At 36.2% G+C, this 13,437-nt stretch overlaps 2 protein-coding genes across 3 annotated transcripts; one reads left to right on the plus strand and one right to left on the minus strand.

Moving 5' to 3' along the window:
- Positions 1 to 316: 316 nt before the first annotated feature.
- LOC122076242 (secreted RxLR effector protein 161-like) lies at positions 317 to 748 on the plus strand. Its single transcript, XM_042641571.1, has one exon. The coding sequence runs from the start codon at positions 317 to 319 to the stop codon at positions 746 to 748; it is 432 nt and encodes a 143-aa protein (XP_042497505.1).
- A 6,279-nt stretch (positions 749 to 7,027) lies between these two features.
- On the minus strand, positions 7,028 to 11,050 carry LOC122076228 (MADS-box transcription factor 25-like). Of its 2 annotated transcripts, none has more exons than XM_042641554.1 (2): positions 10,767 to 11,050; positions 7,028 to 8,647 (listed from the first exon to the last, which is right to left on the minus strand). In XM_042641554.1, exon 2 carries the CDS (start codon positions 8,631 to 8,633, stop codon positions 7,497 to 7,499), a length of 1,137 nt encoding a protein of 378 aa, XP_042497488.1. In that variant the 5' UTR covers positions 8,634 to 8,647; positions 10,767 to 11,050; the 3' UTR covers positions 7,028 to 7,496. The 2 variants fall into 2 exon arrangements, with proteins under 2 accessions (XP_042497488.1, XP_042497487.1); XM_042641553.1 differs by lacking the exon at positions 10,767 to 11,050 and adding an exon at positions 9,252 to 10,735.
- Positions 11,051 to 13,437: the final 2,387 nt, after the last annotated feature.

Here is a 13,437-nt window from a genome sequence, read left to right on the forward strand (position 1 = left end):
GGGAATGGGACAAGAAAATATTGTATATTGGTATATACTTTGTCCTAATGTTCATGGTATTTAAATGATCCTTTAATTAGGATTCAAAGTTGTCAAATTGGACAACTATATATATATATATATATATATTTTTTTTGAAGAGTGGGAGTAGTTGGAAATGACTTGGAGAGAACCAAGTACGAACTCAGTGATCGATTTGAAATGAAGGATATGGGGAAACATCTATAACGAAGATTGTGTTTGAGTCAGGAAACCTGTGTTGAAAAGATTTGGGATGCAGAATAGCAATTCCTTAGTAACTCAAATAGCATTGGGAATGACCTTATCAAAAGGTGGTCCTCAAGAAGGACAGGAAAAGTTGAATGTACCTTATGCTCAGGCAGTAGGTAGTTTTCTGTACGCGATGTTGTGTATACGACCGGATTTGGCTTTTCCAGTTGGTTTGGTAAATAGATACCAAAGTAATCCTGGATCTGCCCCTTGGGAAGCTGTGAAAAGGATTATGATATATATTAAAGGAACTAAACACTTGAAATTGTGTTTTCAAGCGGAAAAGCTTGAGGTTATTGGATACTCTGATGATGACTTCGGAGGTGATAGAGATGACTCTAAGTCCACCTCTGGTTATGTGTTTATATATGGAGGTGCAATAGTTTCTTGGCGTAGCAAGAAACAAGGGTGTGTTGCTAGGCACCCACTGGAAGCTGAGTATGTTGCTTGTAATATGGTACTCATGCAGTCTAGATAAGACGTTTGTTAAATGGATTTGGGCTGGATCTTGTAATTAGACCAGTGGTAATAAATTTGGGCAGGATCTTGTAATTGGACCAGTGGAAATAAATGAATTTGGGCTGGATCTTGTAAATGGACCAGTGAAAATATTTTGTGATAATCAAGCCGTAATAACTCGAAGGGGAAACATATAGAAATATGCAGTGGCACTATATTCGAGATATAGTAGGAAAAGGTGAAATTAAAGTAACCTATGTACCTACGAGCGATATTGGGCCGATCCCCTCACAAAGGGAATTCATACGGAAGCTTATGTTAAGCATGTAAATTTAATCGGACTTAGGGTTATCTAATTCTAGAATTGAAACTAAGTGCTCGGAATATATAAGGGACTTAGGTCGGTCTAAGTCTGGAATTGGAACTGAATGTTCCTTGTCATGACGATCAAAATTTTATGAATATTATTCATGGAAAATTGAATGGAAATGTTTCTTGAAAATGGGAATGGAAATAATTCTTGGAAATAGGAATGGAAATGGTTCCTGGAAATGTCATGACGAATGTTCTCGGAAATGGGAACTGTAATGTGAAAGTAATTCTTGAAAATTGGGAATGTAAATGGAATTTGAACTATATGTTCGGAATAAATAGTGGACTTAGATCTCTAAGTTTGGAATACGAACTAAAGTTCCTTATCAGACAATGTTTTTTTATTGCCCTTGAAAATGGGAGCGGAAATTGAAATATCATGATCCTAGAAATTGAGAAACATGAATGGAATTTTTCATAATGTTGGTTCTTAAAAATGGGAGCGGAAAATGTGAATTCGGCCAGAATGGCCAAGTGGGAGATGTTGGTGAGGTGGCCATTCGGCCTCATCATGGAATTACTGTGACAACGGTTATAAGAGTGATAACGGTCACAAGAAGGAGAAATTTGGGGGCGATTCCGTTGATTGGAAAAGAGCCGTTTTTCAACGGATCTATTGACTCTATAAAAGAGTTGGAAAATATACGAAGTTAATCAATAAGTTGGAGCCCCAAAACTCTTGCGCTATCTCCTTTTTGACTCTGCTCTTCTGTCTCCATAGTACAACAGATCTAAACATCCTAATACAACCCATGCTTGTACAAATATACGTCAAAGAAATAAATCATGTTGTGAGAAACTTTCACCTTGATGAAGGCTTGCCATGACCCCTCTCTAAGTTGGTCGACGGCTTTGTGTTCAAGGACACCAACCCTGGTCATTTTTCCTACTCTTGAGAAATTTCCAAGCAGACCAACTACCTCTTTAGGACTTATTTGTGAGCTGCTCCATGTTGAGAACCTCAGGACATCTTTTTGGTTTTGTTGAATTGGCTCAAAATGGATGCCCATCCATCCTTGCTGAAGGTAGTGTTAATTCTACATCCATTCCGAGAATGTTTACTCAGTCTACTAGGGCCTTTGTTAGATCATTTGCCGTTTGGATGTTCAAAACAAGAAGCAAATGCATACTTTAACAACTCAACAGTATACATATTTTCTTTCCTATTATCATCTAATAACATTTACAATCAACCATTCTGATTTCCCCGTCTGAACCACAAATAGAAAACCCAAATTCATATCAGGATGATATTACATACCAAAAATTATTAGAAGAAATCAGATTCAAGTCTGGCTATATCTACAAAAACAGAAACTTGTAGGAAATTGCAAGATATATTAGGCAGCCAGGTTTGGACATCGAAAGATAACAAATATATATAGATTATTTAGCAAATCAATTGGAAGATTTTTAATAGGGTTGTGGATTAAAGTGATAGTAAGGATTGAAGAACTCAGTCAGCACTTATCATAATTAGCCATAACCCGTCAATATTTTTGCATGGATCCTTGCGCTTGCCTTTGCTTGGAATCTCCACATAGCCAGCCCCATTAACTTGGGATAAGGTTTTGGATATTGTTGTTGTTGTTGTAAGGATTGAAGAACTCAAGTTTAAGAAACAACCTTGGATAAATATGTATTAAAGTAGAATCAACGACTGAAGTTTCTACAGCCGCTGGTTAAAAAAGAGCAACCTAGTGCATGAGGCTCTCACTGTTGCAGGGTCTGGAAGGGCAAGTTACGCAGCCTTACCCCCTGCTTCGCGGAAGAGTCTGTTTCCAAGTTTTGAACTGACCAACACGTTACAATGGTGCAACTTAACTGTTGTGCCGCTGGTTACAGACAAATAAATCGAAAACCATATAATATTCTGACAGACTATACAAAGAATTGTAGACTCATGATCAAATGCTAATGCTCCTGCTTTTATGAGGATGAGTCAATATATATAGAAATACAGCAAGTTTTAGTACAATTTTGACTACCTATAATATTCATCATATAATTCTTTGACTCCAATACCTTTTGCATATCAAACCAAAATAATAATTCAAAATAACAATTAAAAAGTTAGCCCGTAAGCACCATTTGGTTCAATAGCAGAAGAGGTCTGTTGCATTGTATGCAATTACAACAGTTGCAAACTAAGCACTAGAGAGAATTCCTGGATATCTCTGTCTTCAGTCTTATTAATTACCATCAGGGTTTTTACTTAAATCAAAAGTATTTCATCACATGGGGTTGCAATATCATGATCTACCAGTGACAGTTAGATGATCAATTGACCAAAAATCAATGGCATTTCCTTAATTCTTCGTTCAGGATGAATATAAAGAGTAACAGTTGTTCTGGTACCTGTTCTGCTTCAAATCAAGCCTTAACTTGTTCACAATCTTTCACATATATTTATTTCCTTAGGGTCCAACTCATTCTTCCACATGGAAGCTCATATAAGGTTAAAATATTTTGTGAATTGGTGGACACTAAGGACCCCTGCTGCTCACATGTCAAGTTTCAGCCAAATCGGTGTTGTAGCAAAACAAGCCATTAAAAATTTTTAGTACAAAGTGGGTGCATAGGACTATGAGGGATGCATGGACATACATGGGAAGATATTGCATTAAATGAAAGGATAAATGATTGAATGAGGCTGAAATTTGACACATGGCCATTCCAAACCATTTCCCTAGTTATCAAAAGGCTGAATTCCTACATTATTCTTCCATGCAACTCAACTAAACTTAGCCACATTATTCTTCCATATGGCTCATGGTTGGTATAGTTGCAAATCATTTGTCACCATGTCTGGTGATAGGTTTTTTCCCCTAAAAAGTGGGGAATCAGTTACGGTCACAATTCAATATGTGCATTGACATAAATACCCCTTTGTAGCCACCATTTTCTCAATTGTATTAAATGGCATCAGTGACCCAGGTAACTCATTGATCATATCGAACAATGGAAGAAAAAAGAAGTATGGTAGTTATGCCAATACCCACTATTATGCAAAATGCATTTACATTGGGTAGGCAGAATTTAATTCAAAAGACTGCAGGATCATACGAGGGAAGACAGTTAATATGCAAAATGCTTGCAAACTAACATATTTTCATTTGGCACTGCAAAGTGGAAAAGTTGAAGAGAAGAAAGGACTAAAGAAAAGAGGGAATCCAGAATGGTTTGAGGAGAAGGTGGTTTGTATGTGGTTTTCAAAGAGACCTTGTTGGAGGTTAAAAAAAAATTTGAAGGACTGCAGGTTCGTGTGAGAGAAAAAAGAAGAGAAAGAAGTTGTAGAAACTGGACCTCCTCTCTCTTATCATGGATTTTAGAATTTTGGTTATCCATCGAAAAGAAAAAAGCAGTTCTTCGATGCAGAGAGCTGCTGTGGTTCCATCCGATGCATGCTTGTTTCTAATCTTCTTGATGAAGTCTTACAGTGGGACTTAAACTGTGGCTTCTTTCCTTCTGGAACAGAGGAAAAGGTGTTTATGCATTTTTGCTACATTTAGCTAATGATAAGGATAACTCTGTTTGCATGACTGAGCAAGGCGCAGGTCTCATTAAACTAACATGGTCGAGTTTGATTCAAAGATAGACCAGCCTAAGAATCGGATGGTAGTTCTCCATCATTTACGTTGAAAGCACTTTTCAGATATATTAGAATCAAAAGGAATTGACTTTAATAAATGTGAAATATAATGAATTGGACAAGGCTTCAAGGCAGAGGACATTTTTTTTTTTTTTATTATAAATATTGATAAGTTTTTAGGATTGAAACCAGGTCATTAAATCCTATATATGGGAGAGGGAAATTTCTTGGCTCTAAGTTTCCATTGCTGTGCATGATGCTTGGGTTCATGAAGGGTATTGTGCTATAGTATCTGCATTTACTACAACAGTCAAATTGAAATCTTGAGCTCTAAACCATTTCTTACAGGGAAGAACTACAAAAATGACATTATGTACTTAAGGAGTTTTTGAAGCCCTTGAGATAAGTGTGGTTGAACATTGTTGCTTCTCCTCATCAAAATTGCAGGTTGTTCTAGTTAACGACGGTGTTTTGTCTCTTTAACATTTTAACCATATATGATCTGGAGGGCCTGCACATTGGAATTTCTTGAACATACAAAAGGCATATTAAGGGTTGATTCAGAATTCTGTTGGTGGACACAAATAGTTCAGCATAGCATCCACAAAATCCATTGCCATTGCCCATCTTCTGTAAGGTGGAAATCACAACATGGGTCATATCTCTGTGCAAAATTACTGAATGAGCCAAAACATACTGCTATGAAATACGTGAGTCCGTGACCCAAAGCATATTTATCCAAGTTTGTGTGACATTGCAACTACACTTCTCCAAGGTCTTGAAGAAAGAAGAGTATTGGTGTATGAATCCATAGAGGTGAGGACAGACTCTAGGGAGCTGATGATGTTTTTTCTCAAAAAGCGATCCAAGTAAATGGCCATTAGAGCTATTTCATATTTTGTTTTAACATTGAAAGTTTATTGAAATGTTTTAAGTCAGTTACTTGGAAGAAATTTTGGATGACTGTATATGTTGTGTTAATGCTATGGCCGTGAAGGCCAGAGATGATAGAATTAGGATTTTTGCTGTGGAGTTTGTATGGGACACTATATCTTATGTTTGTTCTTATTTCTTAAAAGAAAAAAAAAATTGTGTCACATTGTTTTGCCCTTGTGATCTACCTTGTTAATAAGGCTTTCAGTAACAAAAAAAACGATTAAGAGATGATATTAAGAGATATTTTTCAATCTTGGGGCTGCTAAGTTGAGCGAAGAGTTAGAACGCATACAATCACCATCAGTGCTTATGTTAGGGGTCAAGAGTTTTTGGTATCGGAAAAAAAAAAAAAAAAAAGGCTCTTTACAACAGGAATTAGATTGAAAACCTTAGAATGGTCAAATAAGGTGTTCAGAGCGCTATAGTGATGTCCCAGATTCCCAATATGGAGATTTTTCTTCACTTATAATCTCTTTTGCTGTTGGTTTGGACACTCAATAATAGTTTCAGCACTTTGTACAATAAGGGAGGAAGAGGAGAAAGTATGACCATTGATTGGCGAGGAATATCTTTACCCTGGGTAAAGAGAAACTCTCTCCTAGATAATATAATATAGCAGTATTCCTCTTCATTTGAAATATCAGAAAAATATACTAGATTTAACTAGTTATCAATACATCAATATAGTAACCAAAATAGAGCCATTTTGGGACACCAAATTCAATAATCAAACCCCCGAATATGGCTTTGTTGATCTCTACAGGAACCCCTCCCCCCCCCCCCCCCCCCCCCCCCCAAGAAAAAGAAAAAAAATCAATAGCAGAAAAATAACTAGAAAACTTTATGGAGATAGGGCTATGAACGTAATGAGAAGCTTTAAACTAAGAACCGGATCTAAGAAACCTAAGTAGAGTTTTTATGCCAATTGAAAGTAGGTCACACATTATAAAATCAATTGCTATGAATTAGTGTTGCTTGGTTTGAGATTGTTTGATTCTCTGATCACCTTCCCCACCACAGCTTCATCACTAGGAGTGCCTTGTCTTATGGCCTTCCGATGGGGGATCTTTTTCATTAGCTGCACATCTCCTACACTTGTGCATTATGTTAGACTGGGATATCACATAAGGGACTAGAACTTATTTGCCAGCTCTCCCCTATGAATTATTGTAAGATTAGGGAACAAGAAAAAAAAAGCCACTGTCCATTTTTCAGTTTTGGGTTGACTAGTCCCAGGACATATTACATTACCACAGACCTGACAAAACAAGGTTTTCCAGGCAAATTGGACCTGTTACTGAACCTACTTTAACCACTAGTTCCTTTATCTTTATTTCAATTGGGTTCACATTCATCACATTCTACTCTAATCATTTATAATAAAAATGAGAACATTAATAAAAAGCTAAAAGAAACATTAAATTTCCCATTAAGCACTAAACAATGGCTAAAAGCCATGAATTTACATATCTTTGTACATCAATATCTCTGTCTTTCTCTCCAATCATAGAAAAATGAAAACAAAACTTCTACAAGGGTAGATAAGAGGAGAGAAAAAAAATTTAGAGAATAAATGGTATTGCTAATTCCCAAGCCAGGAATGCCCAAGGCATACACTTAAAACATTTCCCTGTGAAACACATTTCCTTTCTCTCCCTCATCAATTGCAGCAAAAAATGAGCAAAACTATCACAAGGGAAGAGGGGAGGAAAAAATTAGAAAAAAAAGTTGGGTGGTGGAAAGGCAGAGCATGGCCGGAAATGCAACCATTCAAGAAAAAACAAACTAGTAACCAAATAATCAAAAGCCCCTTCCAAAAGAAGAATCTTAAACCAGATAATAAAGTTGGGTCTAATAATTGCAAAAGCTAGGACCAAAAGGACAAAATCTTCTCAAAGAAATAAGAACTATTGTCTTGAACTGTCTCATTGCCGTAGCTTTTATCATCATTCGTGGAAAGACCCTTGATAGCATCTCCATCAACACCAGACATAGGATAAGTAGCTTTATCACCGATGAAGTCAAAAGTTATGGCACCAGCACTATTATCATCAAAAAGATGATCAAAGAAATCTGCACTGTCATCTGCAACTATACAATCATCTTCATCAGCATCAGACATAGGATAAGCAGTTTTACCACTGATGAAGGCAGAATTTGTGGCACCAGCACTATTATCATCAAAAAGATGATCAAAGAAAGCTTCACTGTCATCCGCAGCTATCCAATCATCTTCATCAGCACCAGACATAGGATAAGTAGCTTTATCACTGATGAAGTCAGAAATTGTGGCACTATCACTATTATCATAAAAAATATGATCAAAGAGACCCTCACTGTCATCTGAAACTATCCAGTCAACACAGCTTTCATCATCAACAGTGGCAAAAACAGTACCAGCATCCTCATCAGCAGAAGACAAAAGACAAGATGATAGGTCAGTAACAAAATCAGAGGCTGCATCATCCTTGCTCTCATCAGTAGAATACAAAGGACAAGATGACAAGCCAGTAAGAAAATCAGAGGCTGCAACATCCCTATTCTCATCCTCAACTCCTAGCAACTGTTCAGCATGAGCATTATCCAACTTCTGGCATACACTTTCCCTCAGACTCTCCAAAGAGCTTCTCAAAATCTGCAACTCCTCCAAAGATCTGTATTTATCAACATCAACCAAATCCCCCCAGAAACCCACCTTCTTTCCCTCACAGGAACATTGATTCAACTGTTCCCTGTCCTTTTTTCCTTCCCATTCAACCTCCGTGATTTCTTTGAAGGGTATGTTATTGAGGTATTGATCAATAACATCATCAACAGAGGAGGTCGGGGTGACGAAAGTGTAAGGGTTTCCTGCAGGGGAGAAGACAACCATGGCAATCTTGGCATTGCAAAGGCCACTGGTGTTCAAAGCTTTGCCAAAAAGACCCTTACGCCTCTTTGAAAAGGTCACATTCACCTTTTTCTTGTCATCAATCTTTTCAATCGGAATTTTCCTCTTACCCATTGCAATAGCAGCCACTGCATTTCAGAATTCCCATATGTAAAAGAGGAAAACAAAGTCAGTCAACTGAAATAAGATAAAAATAATAAATTCGACGAAATACACTTCAAGAGTTCCATGCACAAAATGTCCATATACATCTACATAGAGTTTTGTATTATATTAAGATACAGAGACAGTAGATAGACAACATAATAACCAATTAACTTCCATCCCCACCATAAAATCTCTTGTATGAGATTTATGTTGGCGTAGGACATACTCTTGGACAGGGAAATGAAATTATGATGTTGCAGAACATAAAGCAGATACAACAGTTGAGAGCTGCAAGGAAGTTCTGGCCCTACTGGATGATGCAAACCCATCATTGAGGATGTTGCATCAGAATTAAACCATTTGGATTCTCAATGTTACATTGTAAAAACTGAAGAGAACTTTTCCCATCAAAAGGGTGAGATTCTTTTGAGAAGGAATGTAAGGAAATGACTCTGAACATAATTTTTTATTATTTTCATATTTAAGATGAGTATGCTTGCTAAACAGCTCCCCACCCCCCACCCCCCCCCCACCAAAAAAAAAAAAAAATAAAAGAAAAGAAAAGAGAAGAGGTTTTGATCATACTTCACAAATTTCTTAATGCTGATTTGATCTTCTATATGTAAGCTGCCGGTACTGCACCCTTGACATTTATTTCAATGCGAACTTCATTCAAATGAAAAGGTGAATTTTTTCATGCTTGTTTCGTGTTTGTGAACTTGCTAATATGTTCTGTTATCCTGCCCATGTTTTACCTACAAAAGGAGAAGGGGGAGGGGGCAGGGGAATTCATTCACTTATTTTTTAATATGAATCCGCATATGATGGAGAAATGGATCCTCTGGGACCAGATTGTTTTTTTGGGGAGGGGGGAACTGGGTTTGGAATTTATAAGGAGTTGAAAAAACAAAAACCAGATTTGTGTCCATAGGGCCACATCAGAACTAATAGCCATAGACATAAACAAGAAAGCATAGCAAAGCCAAGTGCAGACTACATCCAGATAAAAGTCTCAAATATTTGTCCAAAACAACTATAGCTGAAACTCAACCAAAATTAAACCTTTGACATTAGCACCAACAACCAATAATCCCTAAGATCATTGAGAATCTAGTATTGCTCTTCAAACATTCTGGAATTGCATTCCATCTAAAATTCCATGCTATATCAAGAAGCAGCAGCATGAGTAATGCTTACTTGTGGTGCCAAGATTTAAAAATTCCTTGCTGACTTTCAGTATTTTATTTTATTAAATAAAAATCTTGATTATTATTACTATTGTTATTGTTGTTGTTATTGCTATTTTTTGGTATGATCATTTAAAACCATGTAAACTGTAATACTGACATTTTTCTCGTCCGTCAATCTGAATTTTCAATCTCTTTGAAGAAAATTTGCTTCTTTGGTATGATCGTTTAAAACCCTGTGAGTTTTCAATCTCACAGTGGAAAATTTTCCAAAGCCCCCGGCCCCCAAAAAAGTAATCAGTGAAGGCATTTAGTTGCCCTTATGTAAATCATGGCCTGAACCCATGAATCATTGTTTTACATAAATTATTCTGGCCAAACACATAGGAAGTAAGGCTTGTTAGTTTGAAATTAGGAACTAACAGCTGAGCAGGGTCTTATTCAACCGATTTCACATTTTGAACACCAGAATTTATGAAATAAAATGAAAAAAACAAACAAACAAACAAACGAAAAACAAAAGAAGTGTTGCTATTAATAAGAAAATATTACATGGACAGAACATAAATCCTGTGATTGGAAAGGAAAATCAAAAGATAGGGCGGAAAATTAGGTTATTTGAGTTCCATTTGGAAAAGTAATATATCTTAAAGGAAAAAATAATAGTCAACAGAATTAATCTGATATCTATCAATAAAAAAAAAAAAGAAGCGCAGAATAATCTGATCGATGCACTTGAGTAGCATCTCCATAGAGATGACATATGATCATCACTTCCAATGAATCTTTTCAGAAAAGTAATCCGAATTTCCTCAATCGCATGGAACATAGGCGGGTTTCAAGAATTGGTCACACACATACACAAACACAGAGAGAGAGAGAGAGAGAGAGAGAGAGAGAGAGAGAGACATACCTGCAAAGCTGATATGGGTCGAATGCTTCAGAAAGAACAATCTTGCTGAGAGATTGAAATCGCCCGCTCAATTGAGGTCGCCCGGCCAAGAAATTGCACACCAAGCGAATGAGATCGCCCGTCAAGAAACACACAGAAAGAAAGCTTTCAGCCGAGAGAGAGAATTGGAATTTGGGATACGAGAGGGAGCAGAGAAGAGGAGGTATCTTGGAACTTGAAATCTGCAACGATCTTATCTCAGACTGAAGAAAGTCGGTGGAAACGAGAGCGGGAGCGGGGAATTCAGGATCTGGGCAACGGTCTTATGCCCCCACGTTTTATTTCTTTCCTTTCCCTCTTTCCCTTCTAGTATATTTACGATAATACCCCTCTTCGGTTTCCCCTTTTTCAATTGTTCAAGTGTGTCCTTTCCCGCTTTCCCTTCTAATCGCCTATTTCCAATAATACCCTTCTTCGATTTCTCTATTTTTAATTGTTCACGTGGTATCTCCATCTCTTGAATTTTTTTATTAAATTATGGAAATTTAATTATAAGTTCCGGGAAAAAAAGAAAACAAAAAACAAAACACACACACTGAAACTAAGTCATATAATTTTTTTAATTTTGTTGTACTTTTATTCTTTATTTTGAATTTTTATCATACTAGGAAATATGAATACCATATAATAGAGTATATATATTTTGCATTCATGTGATTTTTTTTTCATCATCAAATTATAGCAAAACATATTTTGATTGTACTATGATTTTGAATTCACACTTTTTCCTTTTATATTTTCTTTTGTTTACTCTACTCACCACCCCCTCCAAATAAAATGCAACTTATCAGAAGTTATAATCTTGTTTCGATTGTTCCTAGGATTTTAAGATTAGTCCTAGCCAATTTCAATTCGAATCGATGGAAATTGAATAAAATAACTTTATAATCTAGTCTCTGTATAGGATAAGTACAATTTGGCTCAGATGAATTGGTCTCGACCTGAATTGATCGATCCGATCTGATTTTTAAAATCTGACTATTCCTGGTCTTCTTTCTAAAACTTATTTAAGATGAGGTAAATAAGGGTTTTCAAATAATTTGAAAATGATTAGTCATTATGTCCTTGTCAAGTTTGCATATTTTTTAGTTAGACACATGAAATGATAGAATTCACCCTTCTTGTAAAAGTATATTATATTAAAGGGAAAAAAACGCAAGGTTATACCTGTTTTACTAACCCTAATTATAATTATATTTTCCTATTAAAATATTCAATATCACTATTAAGGTACTTACAACCAGAGTTTTAGGATAGGTATTGGATAGATGATACGGTATAAACAGAGGGTAAAATAGGTAAAATACAATAGAATTTCGGTATTTTTTTAGAGAAAAAAATTAAAATGGACAGATATAAATACTATATCGAAATTCGAACTAGTCAATACCCTTTCCGATACTTTGCACTAAAACTATGGTTACAAGTTACAATAAAGATGGGCCTAAGCACAAGTATTCTGGAAAAAGGCTTTCAGGCATTATGGCTATAGCTACCATGTGATCTTTCTTGGTGCTCAAACTCAGTGAACATATATTTTCTTTTGTGTAAATATTTCCTAAGCAACCCGTTAAGGAAAATACTTCTATTGTTGCTTTTCACCCCCAAATAAATAAATAAACTTCTACTATTGCTTAATTTTAGTGGACGTAGGACCTAGTTTCCCTTCACCCATGGTGAAGAGATTCTAACTTAATCTCCCTCGGAACTCTAAGTGTATGAACGATTTTATACAGTAAGAGGGCCAACTTTGTTGATCGTTGATTTCCTTCACTTGCAATGAAGCAAAAGTTTTTCCATGGACATATAGCACAGAAGGGGAAGTATTAGTATCTTTGTTTTCAAAATTAATATCGTACCCTTATGAAAGGATTCCTAACCATAGTTGTCATTAATCTCACATAAAAAGGGAAGGCGAAACAAACTTGCTCCCAGACACAGGAACACGCCAAATTATCACTCTGTTCTCATGAAATACAAAAAAAATTACATCCATGTTGATGTGATGTATGCATTTTCATTCGCCCCACGCTGGTGTATGGGCCACACTACCAGGGCAACTAGATCTAGATCTAGTTACCCTTTATACAATATGCTGCGACTAAACATGTATGAATGTAAGAGTGTTAATCAATCGGTTTGGTCCCATTTCGATCAGTTTGAATTGGTTTTGATCTAGTATTGAATCAACCCAAAACTAAAACTTTGAAAGGAAATTTTAGTTCCAGAGGAGTTTGATCAGGTTTGAGTTCCAGTTGGAAGAAAATACATCTCAATACAAAAGAAAAAAAAAATCAACAAAATAATTTGATTGATGCATTTGAGTGGCATCTCCAAAGGCATAACATATGATTAATATCACTTCTAATGAAGCTTCCCAGAAAAATAACATCGTTTACTCACTGGAGTAGATAATGCATCGGTAACCTCTTTGGTGTGTTTACGGCATTTAATACAGTGTTTTCTACTCCGAAGACTAGAAGGCAAGTACCATCGACATAGAAGCAGCAGCCTTATGAGAGGTTCCAACAAGCCTTATAAATGAAGATTTCTGGAGGTGGAAGTCTACACTCACTGTTAATGCATAGTGGACTTACTATAGGAAGTGTCTATGAAACTTGATCATAGGTCG

Source organism: Macadamia integrifolia, chromosome 4 (genome assembly GCF_013358625.1).
Source record: "Macadamia integrifolia cultivar HAES 741 chromosome 4, SCU_Mint_v3, whole genome shotgun sequence".
Lineage (NCBI taxonomy): Eukaryota > Viridiplantae > Streptophyta > Magnoliopsida > Proteales > Proteaceae > Macadamia > Macadamia integrifolia.

Coding starts and splice junctions, on each gene's coding strand:
- LOC122076242 (XM_042641571.1), top strand. CDS start 317: ATGACCTTATCAAAAGGTGGTCCTCAAGAAGGACAGGAAAAGTTGAAT.